The 19,767-nt window shown below is 38.7% G+C and overlaps 1 protein-coding gene across 1 annotated transcript in view; it reads left to right on the top strand.

The window, feature by feature from the left end:
* Nucleotides 1-19,052, top strand: part of LOC139717595 (protein phosphatase 3 catalytic subunit alpha-like) — a 60,444-nt gene extending 41,392 nt beyond the window's left edge. Inside the window, exons 9-11 of the mRNA XM_071629105.1 lie at nucleotides 12,187-12,271; nucleotides 14,931-15,028; nucleotides 17,423-19,052. Of these exons, the coding sequence (XP_071485206.1) occupies nucleotides 12,187-12,271; nucleotides 14,931-15,028; nucleotides 17,423-17,538 (299 nt within the window). The 3' untranslated portion in view covers nucleotides 17,539-19,052. The remainder of the gene's footprint in view (nucleotides 1-12,186; nucleotides 12,272-14,930; nucleotides 15,029-17,422) is intronic.
* Nucleotides 19,053-19,767: the final 715 nt, after the last annotated feature.

The following is a 19,767-nucleotide window of genomic DNA, read 5'->3' as shown; positions in this document are numbered from 1 at the left end:
CATTCTTTTTGAACTGCCAAGTTCCATGTTTTGTTTCACATTCCTTTCATGGAAGAAAGTCATATGTGGATATAGAAAGTATGATAAAGGATAGCATTTTATGATGCCCAAGTGTTTGAGGTTGTGTTGATAGAATTAATATATTTCTCTGATAAGTGATGTACTTGGGTCACCTGCTGTCAGCCATAGATATTGTCAGAATGTCACAGGCAAACTTGTTGAAATCTAATGAATGCCAGGGAAGTACCAATTACCATAGACAATGCAGGAAAATTTTATATCCAGAAATTTGAATGCTCTGAGTTACTCCATGCTCTATGTCCAATCATGTATGTTCCTGTGTATTTGCTTGTGGGAGTTTTGCACATATAGTCCATGTCTGGTGTGTTGCCTTCAATACTAACTAGACCTGTCTATGCTCTTTGTGTGTCTGCTTGGAAGTATCTATAGCCTCTGACTGACCTATTGCCAATTATTGTTGTTATTGTCTGTGTTACATAGTATTTATTTATTCCTGTACCAGCGGTATTCCACTGTGGCGAGGTACAGTGTCGTACGTTTAGAAATAATCACATTGATTCAAATTCTTGAAGTTTTTGTTAGATTTGTAGACATCTGCAATCTATTGCTGGAATGGATGTAGTCATTTATGATCATATGAGTTTACTGGCAGGCCATTAGATTGAATGTTTTGGGTTATTTTTCCTTTGTCGTCCCTTTGCTCTACCAACTTATCTCTTCTTCTTTCTATCTTCCTCCTTCTGACTTGGTCTTTGTAACTACCTTTTTATTGTTCCTTCCCTCTTTTTTGGTTACTCTATCTCTAGTAGTACTGTTATTTCGATTTCTGCTTACCCAGACGGAGACAGCTACCTGTTCTTCTCTTTCTGTTCCTTTCTTCATAACCATTTTCAATTTTATGATTGAATTTTGCATTTTCATTTTCCTTAATACCCATAACTATGTCTATGTATCTTTTGTTTGTGTATTTTTTTTTATTTTTATGTTTTCTCAGGTAAAGGTTCTAGAGTTGGTATGTAGTTACAATTGTTTCTTTCTTTGCTTGGTGTTCGTGTTCATGCCCTCTGCTGCGTGTGTTCATATTTATATATACACATAATTGTATCTATGGTGTATGTGGCAGAGAGAGTGATATGCCCGCATATTAAACCAATGTGTGGTCTGGGTTTTCTATCCTATCATGTACTTTGTATGTTTTGTTTTTTTCTCCAGTGGGTGGCAGGAGACCATTTGCTTGTTGAGTTTTTGATTTTTCTTGAGATACTCTTGTGTTTTCAAGCCTGTTCTGTTGCAGTGCTGCATACTGGGATGAATTGCGAAGCATCTGGACTTTAGCTGTAGCATTTGTGAATGAGATGTTTGTTTAGTATTTAAGAAAATGCGGGAGATAGGTTCATTAATGGTGAAAAGGCCTCAACTTTGTTACTTTCTTGAACATTAGGCTCTTCCTTTTATACAGGCAACTACCATTATAACTAAGTCCTTTGGATCTGTAGTTTTCTTTTGTTATATCAAAATTTCATTAAAGCCCAACAAAAAGATATGTAATACATAAAGATAAACATTTTGGAACTACCTTGTCACTTCATTGTAGCAAAATTTTATTATAACTGGGTTTGTCGTAACAGGAGTACCATGTGTGTAGATATGTTACAGTCGGCTGAGATTTCATTGTGCCTACTGTTAAAGGACAAGTTCACCTTCATAAACATAAGGATTAAGAGAATGTAGCAATATTAGTAGAACACATCATTGAAAGTTTGAGGAAAATCAGACAATCCGTTCAAAAGTTATGAATTTTTGAAGTTTTTGTGCAGTACCCGCTGGATGAGAAGACTACTGCAGTGTATGAATAACTTAGATGTCACATGCGTACAACAATATAAGGAAAATATAAAGAGAATTTCACAAAATTCCATCTGTTGAAAAAAGTATACATTCCCCTGACTCGTTACCGACAAATGTTATGGGTAATATTATTCCCCCTGCCTTTAGAAAGAGGCAAGTCAAGTGCTCTTTTATTATGCGAAAAAAGTGAAAATATGTTGAATTTTCTTTTACATTTTCTTTATACTGTTGTACGCATATGACTCACAAGCTGTAGTAGTCTCCTCATCCAGCGGTTCCAAGACAAAAATTTAAAAAATTCATAACTTTTGCATCGATTGTCCAATTTTCCTCAAACTTTCACTGATGTGTTCTACTAACATTGTTGCATTTTCTCAATCCTTATGTTTATGAAGGTGAACTTGTCCTTTAAACGATTACTCATGACTGTAGTAAGACAGAACAGGATATAGGAATAGTTAGAAAGAATGTTCACGAGGAATATTTAGAAAGAATATTTATGAGAAACTGTCTCAAATTTCTTACACTTGGTGAACAGGGGACCAATCTTTCTATATGAATGTGGTGGGGGAGTTGTTATTTTTTAAGCCCATTATCATTTAAAAGACAGAAAGATGTCCTGCTTCTGTAATGAATATATATTTTGTATGTCTTCATACTGCTAAACTTTCTTCCCATATTTTATCAATTAAATTGCGGGAGTTCATGAACAGTGACTCATTACCGAGAGGATGATAGTAGACTTAACTCTCCTTGTGTAGTGATCTGCCACTTTGCAGAATAGTGTGCTCCCACAGGGCCTTCTTATGTTGAAAGTTACCATCTGTGGAGAGTCAAGAAATGATCTTGAACTCATTAAGAATCATTGTGTCAGGAGTAGTGGAGCCTATCCACAAGTCTTAATGCAAAAGGGCTCAGATGGATCAAAATGAATACAAATGCTTTATCGTGAATGATCACCTTATCAACTCACAAATCAATTGAGGTCTGCAACCACAAGCGTCCTCTTTGACTCCAACTAAGCTTGTGTCCCTCACCAGTTCAGTGGCGAAGGGTAGATAAAGATGGAATTGTAGAACATTTTGGAGTAGATAAGAGGATGACAGACAGTTGACTCTAGTCAAAGAGAATAGCTACTGGCATACATCTTAACATGCTCGGATGAAAGTTTATAGCATTATTTTCTTTTTCTCAATTTCTGCCAAATCTTGTTTAAAGATGGCCTTTGGTATGAAAAAATCAAAATTTCAAATTTTATTTTTATGGTGAAACATGCTCTTGGAATAGCAAGAAGAGTCATGAGAATCTAGATGTTGAATCTTTATCAATATCCTTCAGTGACCTTGTGATTAAGAGGTATTGTCCTCATTAGGTAAAGCAATACATCAGCACCATAAATGTTGTGGGATGTCTGTCTAATCAGCTGTGGGTGTGCTGCTACAAATGTGCCATGGCCAAATTTCTAGAGGAGGCCTTAGTGCTTTTAAACATAATTTCAGTATGTCCTGTGTCATCTCGGGTAACTCTTGCCTTTTTAAGATATATATTCACAAATCCTTGCAGTATTCTAACTTCATTACAAGCAGTACTGTAGAACCCTTGGAAAGTGTGAAGAACAAGCAACTCCCATTAATATGAAGTTTTATGGACTGGCTATTTTCTCTCGTTAAATCAAAATTTCAGTGTAGCCGAACAGTAAAGTATGGTGATTATGTAGATGATCATTTTAGTTTATAAAGATATATAGATGATAAGTTGGGGACCTGACTTTTTACTTTGGTGTAACAAGAATTTTGTTATGACCGTGTCATGACCATGTTCGTTATAATGGGAGCGCACTTGATATATGCTCTAGAGACTCTCCAAGTCTTTCTTTACACAATGACTGTGCTAGGCAAGGACATATCAAAGGGATTGTGTGAATCATTTAAGAGTGGTTACCCCATGAGGAATGACTTGCTGTAATTTATGGCTAAACTTAAGAGTAAGTATGAAAGTCCACTGTCCCTTGTCCAGCCTATACCATGAAACAAACATGAATTCAGAAATGATCAATGATTCCTTCTAAGTACAGTGAAATATCTGAAATATTATAAAACTGTGTATTTCATTATAGTGATACTGCACTCATAGGGAAAGGAGAAGAAAAAAAAACCTAAGAAGGGAACCGAACGACAGCAAAAAAACAAAACAAAAACAAAGCATGAACAGACCTCGGAAAATCGCTGTTAGTGACAGTCACATCTCTGGTCCTAAGGAAAAAAAGATAGCAGACAACATGCCTCATCTATACACACAAACACTGTGATGTGTAGGTGAGGTTTGACATGTGCACAAACACAAAGGGAGTGTGTAGTCACCTGGAGTTGTCAACTGGCACGTGCTCCTCTTCTCACCTCTCAAACAAAAAAAGGGGGTCACAGCGTGGTGGTAACCATGGCGATAAGTAAGAGGAGCAAGGTAGCTAGATGCTGTCAGCTCTGTTAGTGAGTGACTCAGTGTGCAATTGTTTGGTCCTCACAGTTTTGCTGCGGTGCATTTAGCTTATGCAGAAAATCATGGTGGATCTACCTTGAGCTCCCTTTCCTTTGAATCGAGTGCAGAATCGTCTGTGAACAGGAATTTTTACCGTAGTCCAAAATCCTGGTAGCTCTTATCATGTTTATGGTGCTTTGTAACATGTGGTTATTGGCATGGGCTTTGAAGATTAAATGTGACAAAGATGGTTCTTCACAAGAAACAAACAAAATGTCTGACAGTTAAGTTTTTGTGAGTCTCGAGGATATTTGTGCGGGGTTTTTCCCCCAAGCTTGGGTCTAAAAAAAGATGTAAGTGAAGCATCAACTTTTCAGTGTTCTCAAATCACAGACTGTCATCGCACTAAAAGTGTGTTTTTTTTTTCATGAATGCTAATAAAGAGCACTGAAAGGAAGATATTGAAAATAATATAAAGTATCAGCCAACAGGAATGAGAAACTCAATATAGAAATATGTGACCTGCTTACTGTTAGCCCTATTAAAGGACAAGTTCACCTTCATAAACATAAGGATTGAGAGAATGTAGCAATATTAGTAGAACACATCATTGAAAGTTTGAGGAAAATCAGACAATCCGTTCAAAAGTTATGAATTTTTGAAGTTTTTGTGCAGTAACCGCTGGATGAGAAGACTACTCCAGTGTATTAATAACGTAGATGTCACATGCGTACAACAATATAAGGAAAATATAAAGAGAATTTCACAAAATGCCATCTTTTGAAAAAAGTACACATTCCCCTGACTCGTTACCGACAAATGTTATGGGTAATATTATTCCCCCTGCCTTTAGAAAGAGGCAAGTCAAGAGCTCTTTTATTATACGAAATAAGTGAAAATATGTTGAATTTTCTTTTACATTTTCTTTATACTGTTGTACGCATATGACTCACAAGCTGTAGTAGTCTCCTCATCCAGCGGTTCCAACACAAAAATTTTAAAAATTCATAACTTTTACATCGATTGTCCAATTTTCCTCAAACTTTCACTGATGTGTTCTACTAATATTGTTGCATTTTCTCAATCCTTATGTTTATGAAGGTGAACTTGTCCTTTAATCAGGGACATTAATGCTATAAAAGCTATTAAAGACAAATGATATTAAAAATGGCAAAAAATAATAAATTTGATTTTCAAAAATTGATCTCATTATACCTAGTCTACCTCCTGTCAAAATTTCAAAGTTGGAAAATTGAAAGTTGAACTATTGTGGTATGTAGGAAGCATATTATTTTGGTGAGCTGATTTTATATAGTCTGATGAAGTTCCCAATCACCTGCAAGCTTGAACATGTGTGAACTTCAAAGTAGAATTGTTTTTAAAGCTGTGCTTATCTAATGACTGGGTTATTTCAGTTTCGTAGGTATAATTGTTTGGAAATAAAGGACAAATCTATCTGTGGAAAGATATTTCACTGTACTGAGAACATTAGGGGTGTATGATCATGTAAAGAGACGAGATAGTTTAATCATAAGTACAAAACCAATGGTATTTAACAATCTCTGTTACAAGTTTCCCTGTTCTGTTTCAAAACAGGGGGTAGTTTGTTGTGGCATAAACCAGTCAATGTAAGAATACACTTCTAGATGGCTCTTAAGTGTTCTAAACAGAAGGGTCCTGTTGGACTGTTATATTCCTCTTTTCTTCTTCTCATTATTGTTATTATAATCATTATTATTATTATTGTCATCATCAATAGTATCATGATGATGATTTTTATTATTATTATATTCTGTACTCACATACTGCTTCTCTTGAATAAGCAAACTAATGTGTGGTACTCTCATTTATAGAAAACTAAGTACATGTTGGAGCATTATCATATCGACAGGACTGTGTTCAAGTGAACAACATCCATGCATTAATGTTACATTCCTTAGAGTGAATTGAAACCAATGACTTTCCCCTTAAGTTTTCTGTTTTCATGCTTCTCATCTTGTGCTGTTGTTACTAGATACAGTCGCCATGTGCTTAAATGTCTTTTCGATCAGTGCATATTAGGTTAGCTTGGTAAAGTTTGGTGGTGCTGCTGCCTTAACCGATTTCATTAAACTTTTTCCAGCAAGTTTTTTATGAAGTGTTCCCTGGTGGTGTGTGCACTCAGATTAATCCACAAGGGCTAAGTGGCAAAAATCTTCACAATTTTTTGCAGGTGCTAGCCTGCTAACCTTGTCTGCAGCAAAAATTGATCTATCCTTATTTAGCATATGTCATGATATATGCCAGGGCCCCAAGAAAAATAGTGTATGACCTCTAATGGGTTACCCTGTTTAAATAACATGAATGAATGAATATATGATAAAATGTTTCATCAGATTAGTACTCCTGAAAAAGAAGTGATAGTTGAAGTTCTTGCCTTTTTGCTGATTCTGTGAGGTATTTTTAAAGTTTTCTAGTGGTATTTATTATTCTCATATACAGCAAAATGCAGCCATAATTCAAATGGTATGTATGGTTTACTAGAGAGCCATCAGGTATAGGTACAGTGCTTCCATTTCCATTTCAAAGTCAGTTTTCTATTGCTCATAATTTATGCATATTGTAAGGCATATTGGAATGACGTTGATTCAGATATGTGCAATAAGTTAGGTGATAATCATGCTTCGAGTTGCTATAGAAATGATTCTTATGTCAGTGATATCTGATAGTAAAAGTAAAAGTAAGAGTGAGCGATTTTCCCTCATTTTAAGAAAGGGAGTACATAGTGGCATACATGTATCATGCAACTTTTCCAAATAGTGCCACCTGTGTATATCTGTGTTTTCACAATACTTTCAATTGAAAGAAAAGGGGTATTGAAATATTTTCTCAAGTTCAGTGAATTATGTCGAGTTCCAGAGGCAAATGAGCTCTATAATCAGGCACTTGAGCAAAGGTTTCAATGAACGGTCATGTATGCCTTATGACTTGGAACCAAGGGAGAGAAATGATCCCCCAATGTACTGGTTTGTGTACATCATAGAGCTCTGTTCCCCTTCCTGCAATGTGTGGTAGCCTGTTTCACATGGCCAAGTCGTGAATCCACTGGCCAGGGCATGCTAAATGATGACGTTTGACCAAACAGTATGCTTGTCAGTGTGGGTAATTCACCTGTATGGCATTTGCATTAAGTGCAGCCAGCCAGGGGGTGAATTGTTAGTCATTTTGGCTTCAACCTACAAGAAAGGCTTGCTGTAAAAGTGGAAATTTTCACGGTGTTGAAATTTTTGCGCATTTTGCGCAACCAGAAACTAGCGCAAAAATAAAAGCAGGGAAATATTTTTGCTTGCCATATGTGCCAGTAGTTGATGTCTTGATTTCACGGAATTAAAAACACATGAAATTCTTCTTACCCAGCTGAGCACAAAAAATTAGTTGTGCGAAAATATCCACTTTTACAGTACCTCATTTGGAATATGGCTTCACTATGATGCAGCTGACTCACATGTATAATCATTTCTATCATAGCTGAGATGATGAATGACCTTAAACCTTTAGTACATCATGTGTGATTGAGCATGCGAGCTAGGTACAGCATAATTTGGATGATAAATTCAACTATGCAAAATGTAGTGTAAGATATCAAACTTATATATTACATAGACATGGTCCCCAGTGCACCAAATTAAACTGTCAGAGCATCTCTTGCCGTAGACACTAATGAGCCGCAGTTTTATTCCGATGGGCTCAGCTCTTTGAAAAGCCCTGTGGTAACAATCCTCATTACCACTGAAAAGAGATTGTCCCATTACACTGTTCAGTTGCGATGAAATATTACCATGTAGGGCATTATGAAATGTATTAATCCATCTGACTAGAGTAATATAATTACAGCTGCTACATGATGGGAAGCACCAGCCCTCCTATTATCAAGTTTTGTATGCATTTTGGCTTGGTGTGTACACATGGAATGCCCCTTTTGGTTTACCTTGAAAACACAACCATTCAAGACATAATGAATTGTATTGAAGTTTCATGTTGTTACCAAGGGTTAGATAGGGTACCTAGTTACTGTTTGTCATGTTGTAGAGTTATCCTCTTCCTGTGTGTCTTTCTCTCTCTCCTTTTGTCTATATGTTTGTCTGTCTGTCTCTGTGTGTAACACACACAACACACCTGCACATAGTGCCCTTCCAAATGCCCTCCTTTAGCAGCACCCGCTATGTGAAGCAAGTACGTATATATTTATATATGCAAATTACATGGAGAAGTAGATGTTCTCTGCGTCATCTATCCTTCTTTGAATGCCTCGATTAATCCATGGAACTGCAAACCGTGATTGACAGACTGCTTATGAATGAGAGATTGCAGCTGACTGCGTGAAGATGTTGCAAGAGGAATGAGCAGTCTGGCTCTTGTCGGGCAGTTTGGCCTAGGCTTTTAAATGCCTTTAAACCATGAAGTCTTGACATACTACCGTTGACACAATGTTCACAACAATTATACCAGGGCCCTGTTTTATGAAGAGTTAAAATTGATTATAAAGTTGATTTCTATCATAAGTCTATGGCAGCCTGTGTGTTAAGGAAATTTAAAATTGATTATATCTTTTGATAAAACAGGGCCCTGACCTTTTTTCTGTGTGTGTGTGTGTGTGTGTTAGGTTCTGAGGTGGTACAAATAGTTAAGTACTTCCTTCTTGCCTATATTTTGTGTGATAGGTGGTAGTGGCTAAAACTGTTGATATGCGTATGATCCTAACATTTCAAGTGCTCTACACAAAAGTCGTAATGCTGTGTGTGTTATCAATCTTAACAGCAAGAGAACAATCCATAACTTATTTCAGAAGGTAATGGTAAAGACAAAAGCTTGTGTGGAAGCCATTGTATTAAATTGCAATAGTTGCATTATTTGACATTTCCCATTTTCTTCTTCCACCTATGTAGGGGGCATGATATAGAAGAGATGTGAATGTTCAAATGGAACGATTAGTGATGGATTTGAAAATCACTAGTCAGAGCATTACTTGTGCGATTTAATGTTTTTGGAGAAGAATGATGCACGGCTAGAGATACATGTAGGTGCAATTAAAAATGAATGAATGAAGGCAAATTTGTGAGAGCAGTTTGATTGCCCACTGTGCTGGGATAATTAGACGGGAGAATGACGACTCGTGGGTGGGGTGCACGAGATGTGCAACCGGGCGGCTATCCTCCAGCTATGTCTGTTGTCACGGCAACCACTGGCTACCACATCCAATCAGTCAATAGCAATTGTGATATTACTTTGAGCCCTGGTAATGATTCATGGCTGGTTTGAATAGACCAACTCGGTCAGCTGACTGTAAACCAATTAGAAAGCCTTGATGATGCTGGCCACAGTTGTATCAAGGGGAGAATTAAAAATGAATGGGAAATGTAGGAGGGGGAGGGACAAGAAATGGGAAGAGAATGCATGATTTCATCTAGGTTATGCTTCCAGTTCCCACCTTTCAATGTGTTATATATGTATCAGGTCGGGCAAGCTGAATCATGTTCATAAATGTTCAATTCTTTGCTAGCCAATAGCACAAGGACACATTTTCCCGTGAGTGCTCGAGGGAAAATGCTATACATGCTGGTCTTTTGTGATGGTGAAAATAAAATGTTAAACAAACTTTTATGACTGTACCGTTGCGTCCCAGATGATATGTAAATCATGTGAGTCATGAAGGTATTGATCTGAAATTTAGTAATACTAATATGTCTTCATCTGCAGTAGATTTCAAAATCTTTTAAAAAAAAGGAGAAATTGCCTGTTTCCTACGTGCGCAGTGAAAGTGGAGAAAAAAGTGTTTGATATGGTTGTATGAGTAACCAACCTTTGTTTATATATTTGTGATTTTAATATTGTAGACAGTTCAACTGATATTGATGAAACGGCCTTACTACAAGAACATTCAAATTTCTTGAATGGCTGCTTGCAAATATTTGTAATTACGACTGGAGATCAGTAAGTTTTATATTGTTGGGGATTCTGGTTTGATTTTATCATCAAAAGAATTATTGTTGGCTAGGCTCTGTGATACCCAAAAAATTGCTCTTGTGAAAGAATTACAGCATCATTGTGATATACATTGAGAGAGTTCGAAGATAGCAGGGACATAAAAATACATATTTAGTATGTGAGAGCAAAGGTGCATGATATTTGGGAACAAGGATACAAGAGATATAATGCTGCTCATCTAGCTGAAATACGGCTCTTGGAAAATGGGTCCACAGCCTCCCACTAACAACGTGGGACTGAGCTGTGTTCTTTAGCTATGATCTGCAAGAACGGTGATATATCTTAGCTCATCACCGAGTCATTATGCAACGTTATTGTTTGTGTTGATGACAGTATAATCTCCCATGCTGGTCAGTTAAACTCAGAGCACAAACCAACAGTAAGCTGAGAGGGATACTGCTGTAAACTTGCCTGTTTTTGACCTAACTCCTTATTTAAAAGTGGCTGCGATGCCTGCCGTTATGTAATTCATTTGTGGTTCAAATATGAGCATTAAATATTCAGGGTTTGGTAGGTAGGAAGGCGTAGGAGTTTTCATGAATTCAAATGAACAAGTCACTCCCCAACCTGGTTTTGCTTAGCCTGTGGGCAAATGAAAGTGAACAGAATCTTAAGCAGTTTGGTGAGCAAGAACAAGAGTGTCAGTAGTGATGGCATTAAACATGTTTCCTAGACTTTCTTGCATAATGACATCCTGTTCCCGCAGCCCCCCTCCCGCTTCCCATTTCCCCTTCAGGGTCTATACCACTCTTTTGCCCCTGCAGACATGCCCTGTGATCATTCTTGTTCATGCCTTGTTCGAACAACTTGGTTGCAGTGTTTATGTGATCAATTAATTCACAGACACCCAACCCCTGCTATTATCGGACCTTTCCAAAAGATGGCTGTACATACCATCTGTTCTATGATACACTGTGCTTGCGTTCTTTTCTGGTGATGTGTTCCTATAAGTGACTTTCACTCCATTTGGTCCAGTTTGCTATTAACATGCTTCTTTGCTACAAAAGTCTGAAGTTCTGTACATGTTAAAGAGCAGACTAAAAGAGAATTTTTTTTTTCTTCTAAATCTGCATATGCCTTGGGTACAGAATAACATGCAAATGCATGAAGAATGCAGTTTTTACTTCAAAATCTGTTTTATTCTGGTGGTGACTGTAGAGGAATGTAATAACAAGTGTGTAGAGGTTGTATGGATTTAAGTTATGACTGCTCATGAATCGTCTCAAGGTACCCCCTATCCCCATGTATACCTGGTACATTGCTTTTAAACATTTTCAGGCAGGGTGCTATTGTGTAAACTAGTGTTAATTGTGAGAAGAGTATAAATCATGGGGGCAGAGAGTGAAGCGCCCAGTACCAGTTTTCTGGGATCTGTAACAGTTTTCCTGCCATTCAATGCCTTCCAATCCTCCAACACTTTGTGTCCCCATCTGCTTATTCTAAATTTGTAACTAACTGTAGATACAGGAGACCAAGAGAAACTGCCTGACTGTTGGGTTGTGATGAGTAGCCGAGCTAGATATTCCTGGCATCAGCAGGCCTTATATCTTCCCCATATCTCCCTTTATTAGCTAAGACTTACACATTAAGCAATACAGTAGTATGTCTGTCTCCATGTACAGTGGGCTTTGCAATAGGTGACTGGTAGCTCTTACACTCTTATCACATGTGGCATTGCTAAGCAGGCAGAGCTGTGGGAATTGTAAGATGTTCCTTTTACTTGTTTGACAATGTGTGGCAGTATCGTCTGATTTGAGCCCGTACAGAGCTCCCAACGCCAATCTCAATTCTCCTCTCGATTTTGTTCCATTCTGGCAGGTGGCTCGGCAGCAGCTAGGAAAGAGATCATCCGAAACAAGATCAGAGCAATCGGCAAGATGGCGCGAGTCTTCACAGTTCTCAGGTAACGAAGAGGGGTTGAGGTGAATTCTAAGACAGCGTGCATGTGGGTCTGACAATGTTAGGAAGGATTTGATGTACCTCTCTTTTTACCTCACTCATTGTAGCGGTAGAGGATGCACCAGATGATGGACAGTAGTATCTCTGTACTCACAGACCTACTCATGGCTTATGTACATTTTGATTTTGGTATGGGAGAGGGGTTTAGGCTGGTGTATAGAGAGACTTTTGTTTGTGCTTGTGTGTCAGATATGTCACAGTTTTTGTTGTAGGTACTCTCTGAATCTTGTTTCAGAGTCCATGAATCTTATATAGAAACTGGAAGCTGCATATTCAGGATCGGTAATATAAATGCCTCGGACAAAAAACAACAACAAACAATCATAGTTGGCCTTCATAAATGTCAAATAAAATGCCAGTTTGCAGCTAATTGTCGTGGTGTGTTGTGCAATATACAGGGCTTTCGAGAGTCAACTGCCATTGAATGATATGGTCAGCATTTGCAGGGGGAGGGGGAGTTGGGGGGAGGAGAAGAGGGATTCAGTAGATGAGGTGTACAACATGGTGTGTATAGCTGTGACAAGATGGCTAGGGTGCAGGCTAAGTGTCCATCTGATGACAGGACAGGGTTCATAGGTCAAGAAGGAAGGAAGTATGTGACTTGATCCCAGATTGTGTCAATTTCATTGTCCACCTTCAGCAGGGGGCTGGTTTGTAATGATTTGAATTGTCTAATGGGAAGAAATTTAGACGAGTGTTGACAATATACGATCTAAATGTTCACCATTCATTATAGTGGTCTCGGCTCATCACACACATTTCCGTTTTGCTTGAATAACTGTGCTGAGGAAAAGGGGATGGGTAGTGCAAGACAAAAGAATTTTATGACAAATTTTATTGCAAGAAGACAGAAGCAGCCATATTTTTCCGGCACTGGCCATGCGTGAAGCTCATCTTTTATGAATGGGGAGCCATGCAAAATGGATGCTGCTGGCTCCGTTTGTAGGCCCCGGGCAGCATTTGTAATGAGTGGGACCTGGAAGATGGCATCTTCCGACTTGGCATGCATCGCCTCGTATCCCCCCACCCTGGTTTTGACTCTCCGGGGCCTCTTTTCACATTAAAGAGGGGAGAAAAACAGAAAGAGAAGAAAGAGAGAGAGAGAAGAGATACACAAGTATGTATGAGAATGCTTCCTCTTCTTAGTCTGTAAAATTGAGATAAATTATTTAGATAAATTGGTTATTTAGCCTCCGACCAGGCCTCTCACGATTCTGCAATTAGACTAATAGTGCTCGTCTTGTGTCTACTTGTGCAGCAATAGCACCAGCACTGTGCTGTAGTGTATGTACATTGTATGTGTGTGGGTGACCATGTGTATCTGTATGTGTGTGTATGTTAAAAGTGTGTTTCAGCAAGTCAAGTCTTAAAATGCTAATAATGATGACTTCAGTGAATAGAGGCATACTCTCTCGATCCATTGAATTAGGGTTAAGGCTGGAACATCTATTGTTTGACCTGGCAACAGAGAAAGACAGTCATCCAGCTTCCAAGAAGCAATTATTGGAGATCGTGTCCCAGTTTGATCATTATGGCTTTAAGTATGAATTGATTACTCACATACATGAGAGAGAGAAAAAAAAAATTGTCAGAGAGCATTTTTTCTTCTCAAGTCTTACGTATGGTGTCTTGGATGGGGGGAGGGGGGACTTGATTGCTGATGCTATGAGCGCTGTGCAGGTGCTGTGAGTTTCTGAAATGAGGGCTGCCGTCTGGTGTTTATAGACACTATTGTTTTGTGGCATAGATTTCAATCAACACGAGTGGATGAATTTGCAGATTTCTGTCAAATCTCTGTTTCTCCTCTGTCAAAAATGACAATTTCAATGTTTTTTTTAATGGATTCATTGATCTCTGTTTGGTTCGTAAAGATAGACTTGTCGGTATTGCAACTAATACGTCTTTGATATATATGTTTGTGGTGTTTAGGCGTGCAGTGATGACATGTAGACACTGCGGAAAACAGAGTTGATGAATTTATTATTTGGAGTCTAGGAGGGGTTTACAACTACGTAAAGAAATGAGATTAGTAAATAAATAAATTAAAATAAATAGTCCTTCAGCGGGAAATTCAAGCCGTTGGTTGTGTGGTTGTTACTTACGAGCAGTCATGACTTCCACAGCACTCACTGTTATATGAAATGACCATATTTTCATACATGTATGTGTAGATTATAGAGGATATAATGCACATGAAGACATCTTCTCCTACCTCTTGGCTGCAATCAACATTATGATACATTGATTGTAGCACATGCTGTGATATGTGAATTTATGTAAATTTATGTGAGGGAATATAATGTAAAAATAGAGGGGCATACCTTGTACTGTAGAGAATTGTTGCCATTTTAACTTAAGCTGTTTTTTCCCCTCTCATTTATGCAGTTTTGATCAAGATGCCCTATACAGCAGACAAATTTGCAAAATCACACTCCTGTGCCCACATTTTTTAGGAGATTTTAGGGTACATAGAGATCGATTTTTTTTAATGTTGATAATACACTCTGGTAGTGACATGGAATTGATCATGAAAGAAGGAAAATGTTGACAGTATGCATTAATCGAGCATTCTCGTTGTGTGTTCCTCCCCCTCCTGTCTCTAGGGAAGAGAGTGAGAGTGTGCTGACACTGAAGGGACTGACGCCTTCAGGCATGCTGCCCCAAGGAGCCCTGTCCGGTGGCAAGAGAACACTGCAGACTGGTGAGTTACTACCTTCAGGCCACTTAGGGAATCTGGGCCCCGTTTCATAAAAAGTTGATATGATTGCAACCCTTTGCTGGAATGGCAGTTGTCATGGTAATGACAAGAATCCATCTTCCTGATTGGCTGTTGCTATTGGAAGTTGCCATTCCAGCAAGAGTTGCTATCCTAACATCTTTTATGAAATGGGGCCCTGGTCCCAAGCAAGGCACATATCAACAATGTAGAGAAAAAAAAAGAGATAAACACAAACAAACCAAAAAACATGATATCTAAACTCAGTCTTGAGCACTGGAGCTCAGCTGTATTGTTCCTCACACCTCATCCTTGTTTACTGACCCTATGTTGAAACTTCTGTGTTTGAAAACATTCAGCACATGTTGTTTGTTTGGTATTGTGTATTATCATAAATGGAAAATTCCCTGTCTGTTCCTGAAAAAAAAAAGCTATAGTATTAGTAATCCCACTAATAAAGAGATTCCAACACTGCGTGGGTTTATGTATCACGTCCTTCAAGATGTGGGTTTTGAATGCGATCAAACACAATATGTCAACACAGTTAGAATGGGTGCAGGTAAGGTAAGAAGGGTAATTTGTTTATTAAAAAAATTTAGTACAATGAATAGACATGTCTGATACCGTGGATGGAAAAAGAGACTGCTTACAAATCTTTGGCCTCCCCTTCTTTCATTTTTCACACTGTGTGTGTATGTATGTACTCATTTTGTTTATTTCTCTTTTCTATAAAGAAAAGAGTTAAAATTATTTGATTTTGTTTAGGATAATGCATTGATCATATAAAGATATATCTTGACAAGTGGCATCTCAGAAGACATTGGGTTTTCTCCAATCTACCTCACATAGATACTGAATGTATACTTAGTATCACAGTTACTGAGATAACGGCTAATCTCATTGATAGAAATAATTGTAATGGCAGGCACATGCCCTTCAAACAGATTTCAGGAGCAGACTTTCTGAATACATGGGGGCTCTAATGGAAAACATCTCTTTAATTGTGTTATTCCCACTTTATGGAATTGAGAATTTGATGTGCATGTTTGATGCAACATGCAGCTGTGCAGAAAATTACACAGACTGCACAATAACCCATGTATGCAAGTCAACAGATGTGCGAGATGTGTCTCACTTGTAAATTTACTGTACTTACACCAAGGTACACATAGGTGTGCTTGGGTGTGCAAGGTCCGGGTATGCTAAGAAAGAGATACATGGTGTGAGATAGAGCAGAACAGGGCACGAGAGAATGCAATAGTGTGAACGAGACCTGCATTCTATACATGTGTATGTCTGATAAATTGAGTGTTTAGTTAGGCTATGCATTCCTTGCTATTGAAAATCGTGATGCTGTAAAAGACACTATGAATCATTTGTGTTGGAATTGAACCTTGATTTCCTCATGTTTTGCAGCCAGTAAGCATTGACACAGATCGCTGCAGGAGATATGAGGACTGAAAGGTGTTATGCTTTGAAAGGGATCAAAAACAAAAAACAACATCTGAGTGATGGACTACTTGTCTGCAAAGCTGTTTATTTGAAAATATGATTTGTTAATGTACTGTACAGCTGGAAATGTATGTTATGAAATACACAAAATACACGTGAGGACTATCAGGTTTGGACAGTGCGGGTTTGTGTTTTCGCTAAGTGATGTTGCATGTAGTTCCCTCAACTCTTGTGTGAAATATCTGAATTTTTAGAGGAAGCAGTGTGAATGTGGAACATGAGATGCTACAAGGTCTGCAGCAGTTGGTTATTTCCTGAATGTGCTCTCAACAGACTAGCTAATCATATGTATAGGTCTCTGCTCCTTATACCTTCCTTCTGAATACCCTGATGTCATTCTTTTAATTTGTCCACTCAGTTGAGAATTTTCCAAAAAATGTCAGAGAAATATGTGACGTAGTGTTATCAACTCCTCATAAAGTCTCCAAAAGTCATATCACAGATATTTGTTAATGTATGTCAGAGTCTATTCTTACCAGTGGAATATGATTTTTTTTCCTGTTTTGTGATCCCAAAACCTACCAAACAAATGGTGAGAAAGCCAACCATTATGCCATAACATAGCCTTTTAGGTAGTTGGCTTTATGGTTTAGATGCAGTCAATTTTGCATATATCAAGCTCTTAACATTGACGGAAGTCAAATTTCTGTTCTTTTGCTAGGTTTAGTGTTTATGTGTCTGGATGATGTAGCAATAGTTCGCTTGTTTAAGATGATTTGTATGAACAATCCTAGGCATTAACATTGTACGCAACCTGAACATAAACAGAACAGATGCATGGTATGGAGTTGTTAATTGTTGTGTATGTTTGTCTGAGAAAGTTCTGAATTGATCGCTGTATAAATTTTGTTCCCCTCTCATCTGCAGCTATTGGTCAGAAGATCAGTGGTTTTGAGGAGGCCAAGGGTCTGGACAAGGAGAACGAGAAGATGCCCCCACGCAAGGATGCACCTCCTCCCCCAACCAACAACAAGGGCTCGTAATGTCCCTGCCCAACCCCCCAACCTCCCCAGTGAGCACTGTTGGCTGATTTCCCTCATCCCCCCATCTCCTCCCCCTCCTTCCCATGTCCCATTCTGATTCACCTTTGAGCATTCCGTGGTATTCTTGTGAACTAAGTATTCCTCATCCTTCTCTTTCTTTCCCACTTGTTCTGTCTGTCTTTTTCTCTTTCTCTCCCACTCGTTCTGTCTGTCTTTTCTCTTTCCTTCTCTATTACCAAATGTCCCCGCCCCCTTGTGTTTGTCCTTCCTTCATGCTCTCCCTTGCCCTGTGAGGTGTCTCCTCACCCCTCCGATGAATGGATCCAATGTCAAGAAGAAACAATTGATTACAATTGTGCTGCTCAACGAGGCAACAAAGTCTGCTGCGATGTGCCATCCCCTCCTCCTTGTCAGCAAACAGTGGAACAATGGAACAAAAAAAAAAAGGGAAACTGTTTTAAAAAGACCCCACTGTTGCATTTCAGTGGGAAAAGCTGAATGAAAAGTGACTAAGAGTAAGTTGGTACATCACGTATATCAGTGATACGTGGGAATTCTGGACCACAGTGATCTGGTCTGTTTATGCATACCCATATTTCCTTTGATAGCTTCTGACTCTAAGGGTGATCACAGAATTTGTCATTCCTCACTTTCGTTTTATCATGAAAGTGTTATGGAGAAAGCAAAAATATTATGTGGACGAAACTGAAGCTTGGGAGCCAGATAACAAAGTTCTTCATCCTTGATGGAAAGGAAATTTGTAGTCCACAAATGTAGGTTTTTCTTCTTGTTTGCTCAGGAGTAGATTGGATGCTGAAACTATACCTGAGCTCTGCTATGTAATGAGCCAAGGGGTTAGCATCAGTCAGAGTTCTTGATGGCTGGAGAATGATATTGCTTCTTGTCCCGCCGCCAAGTAGATAGGGGAAAGACACGGAAGACAAGAAGCCGTTTCTCAATATGATCCAGGGCTCCCGAGAGATTACGCCGCTGCGGTTAATCCTGTCCGTGGAAGACAGACTGTGGGAGCATCTGACCTTAGCAGTCAGCGGCAGGAAGTTCGGCAAACCACAATATTTCCCATGAATCACCAGGGGCGGAAGTGTTACTTGGAGAGAAAAAGAGAGCGAGATACGGGGGTAAAGACAGTGTCCATGGGTTCCTAGTTCTTGGCTGCCCAATCTCTCTTGGGGGTATGATGATAATGCTTATAGTTAAAGCCTGGCAGTATCTTTGGGCCCTCCCTCACCCTGAGTTGTTATTGTGTCATGATTTGCTGTGCCCTTTTTTTTTCTCTCTCTCTCCAAATCTAGATTCATTTGCACCTATCTTTTCGACACATGCACATTAGCACGTGACGCGCACATATGGAAGATGACAACAGCTAGGTTTCTCCGTAGGACAGACAGTTGCTTTTTTACTTGATTATCCTTTCTTTGCTGAAGATTCACACTTTCTAATAGGCTAAAATTGTCTATGCCTAGCTATATTACTCTTATGTGTGTATGCACCGAAGATGGGAAGAATAAAAAACTTTCTCTCTTTTTTTTTTTGGGGGGGGCAGGAAGGGAAGGGATACTGGCAGCATCGAAGTCAAGAATACAAAATACACCTTTAGGAAAGGATGCTCAAAAGAAGACTTCAGAAAATGTATTGTCTTTGGGTGTACAGATAATGATCACGTTAATATAGTATATCATCGTACAAAAAGTTTAGCCATTGAGGCGTCATCTCTTTTATCGTATGAATTGAAGAGCTCGAGTTGGAATGGGTCTGCCATGCGCAGGAAACTTTCTAGAGTGGAGTCAGTCGGCGTATTCCTTTGTCGGCCAACAGACGTGGACACGAATTCCGGCTAGTCTGAAACCTGAAATCTCCTACCGCCTTCAAGGCGCCACCTACTCTACCACAGACCTTAGCAAACATGTCATGTTGTATGTCATGAAGATCTAGAGTTGCCAACCCCCCAATAAAGCTCCAGTGATGTCTGTGTAAATAGTTGTACAGTATAGGTCTTGTGTGTTTGAGTATCATATCCTTGTAGAGAGAAGTTAGCAGTAGCATGGTGTGTCATAACCTGCCATATTATTATATCACCCTGTACCACCAAAAGAAAAAAAAGAAAAAAAAAGAAGAAGAAGATAACCCTCACCCATCATCAATGTACAAGTTGCCTATTCATATAATTTTATATTGAAAACTCTTATCTCATGCTATGAAATGGGATGA

The sequence above is a fragment of the Diadema antillarum genome, unplaced genomic scaffold, assembly GCF_040938485.1.
Source record: "Diadema antillarum isolate AM-2024a unplaced genomic scaffold, OU_Dant_1.0 scf00000077, whole genome shotgun sequence".
In the NCBI taxonomy this organism is placed as follows: domain Eukaryota; kingdom Metazoa; phylum Echinodermata; class Echinoidea; order Diadematoida; family Diadematidae; genus Diadema; species Diadema antillarum.
The sequence above is the reverse complement of the archived record's forward strand: the minus strand, read 5'-3'. Positions and strand labels throughout refer to the sequence as shown.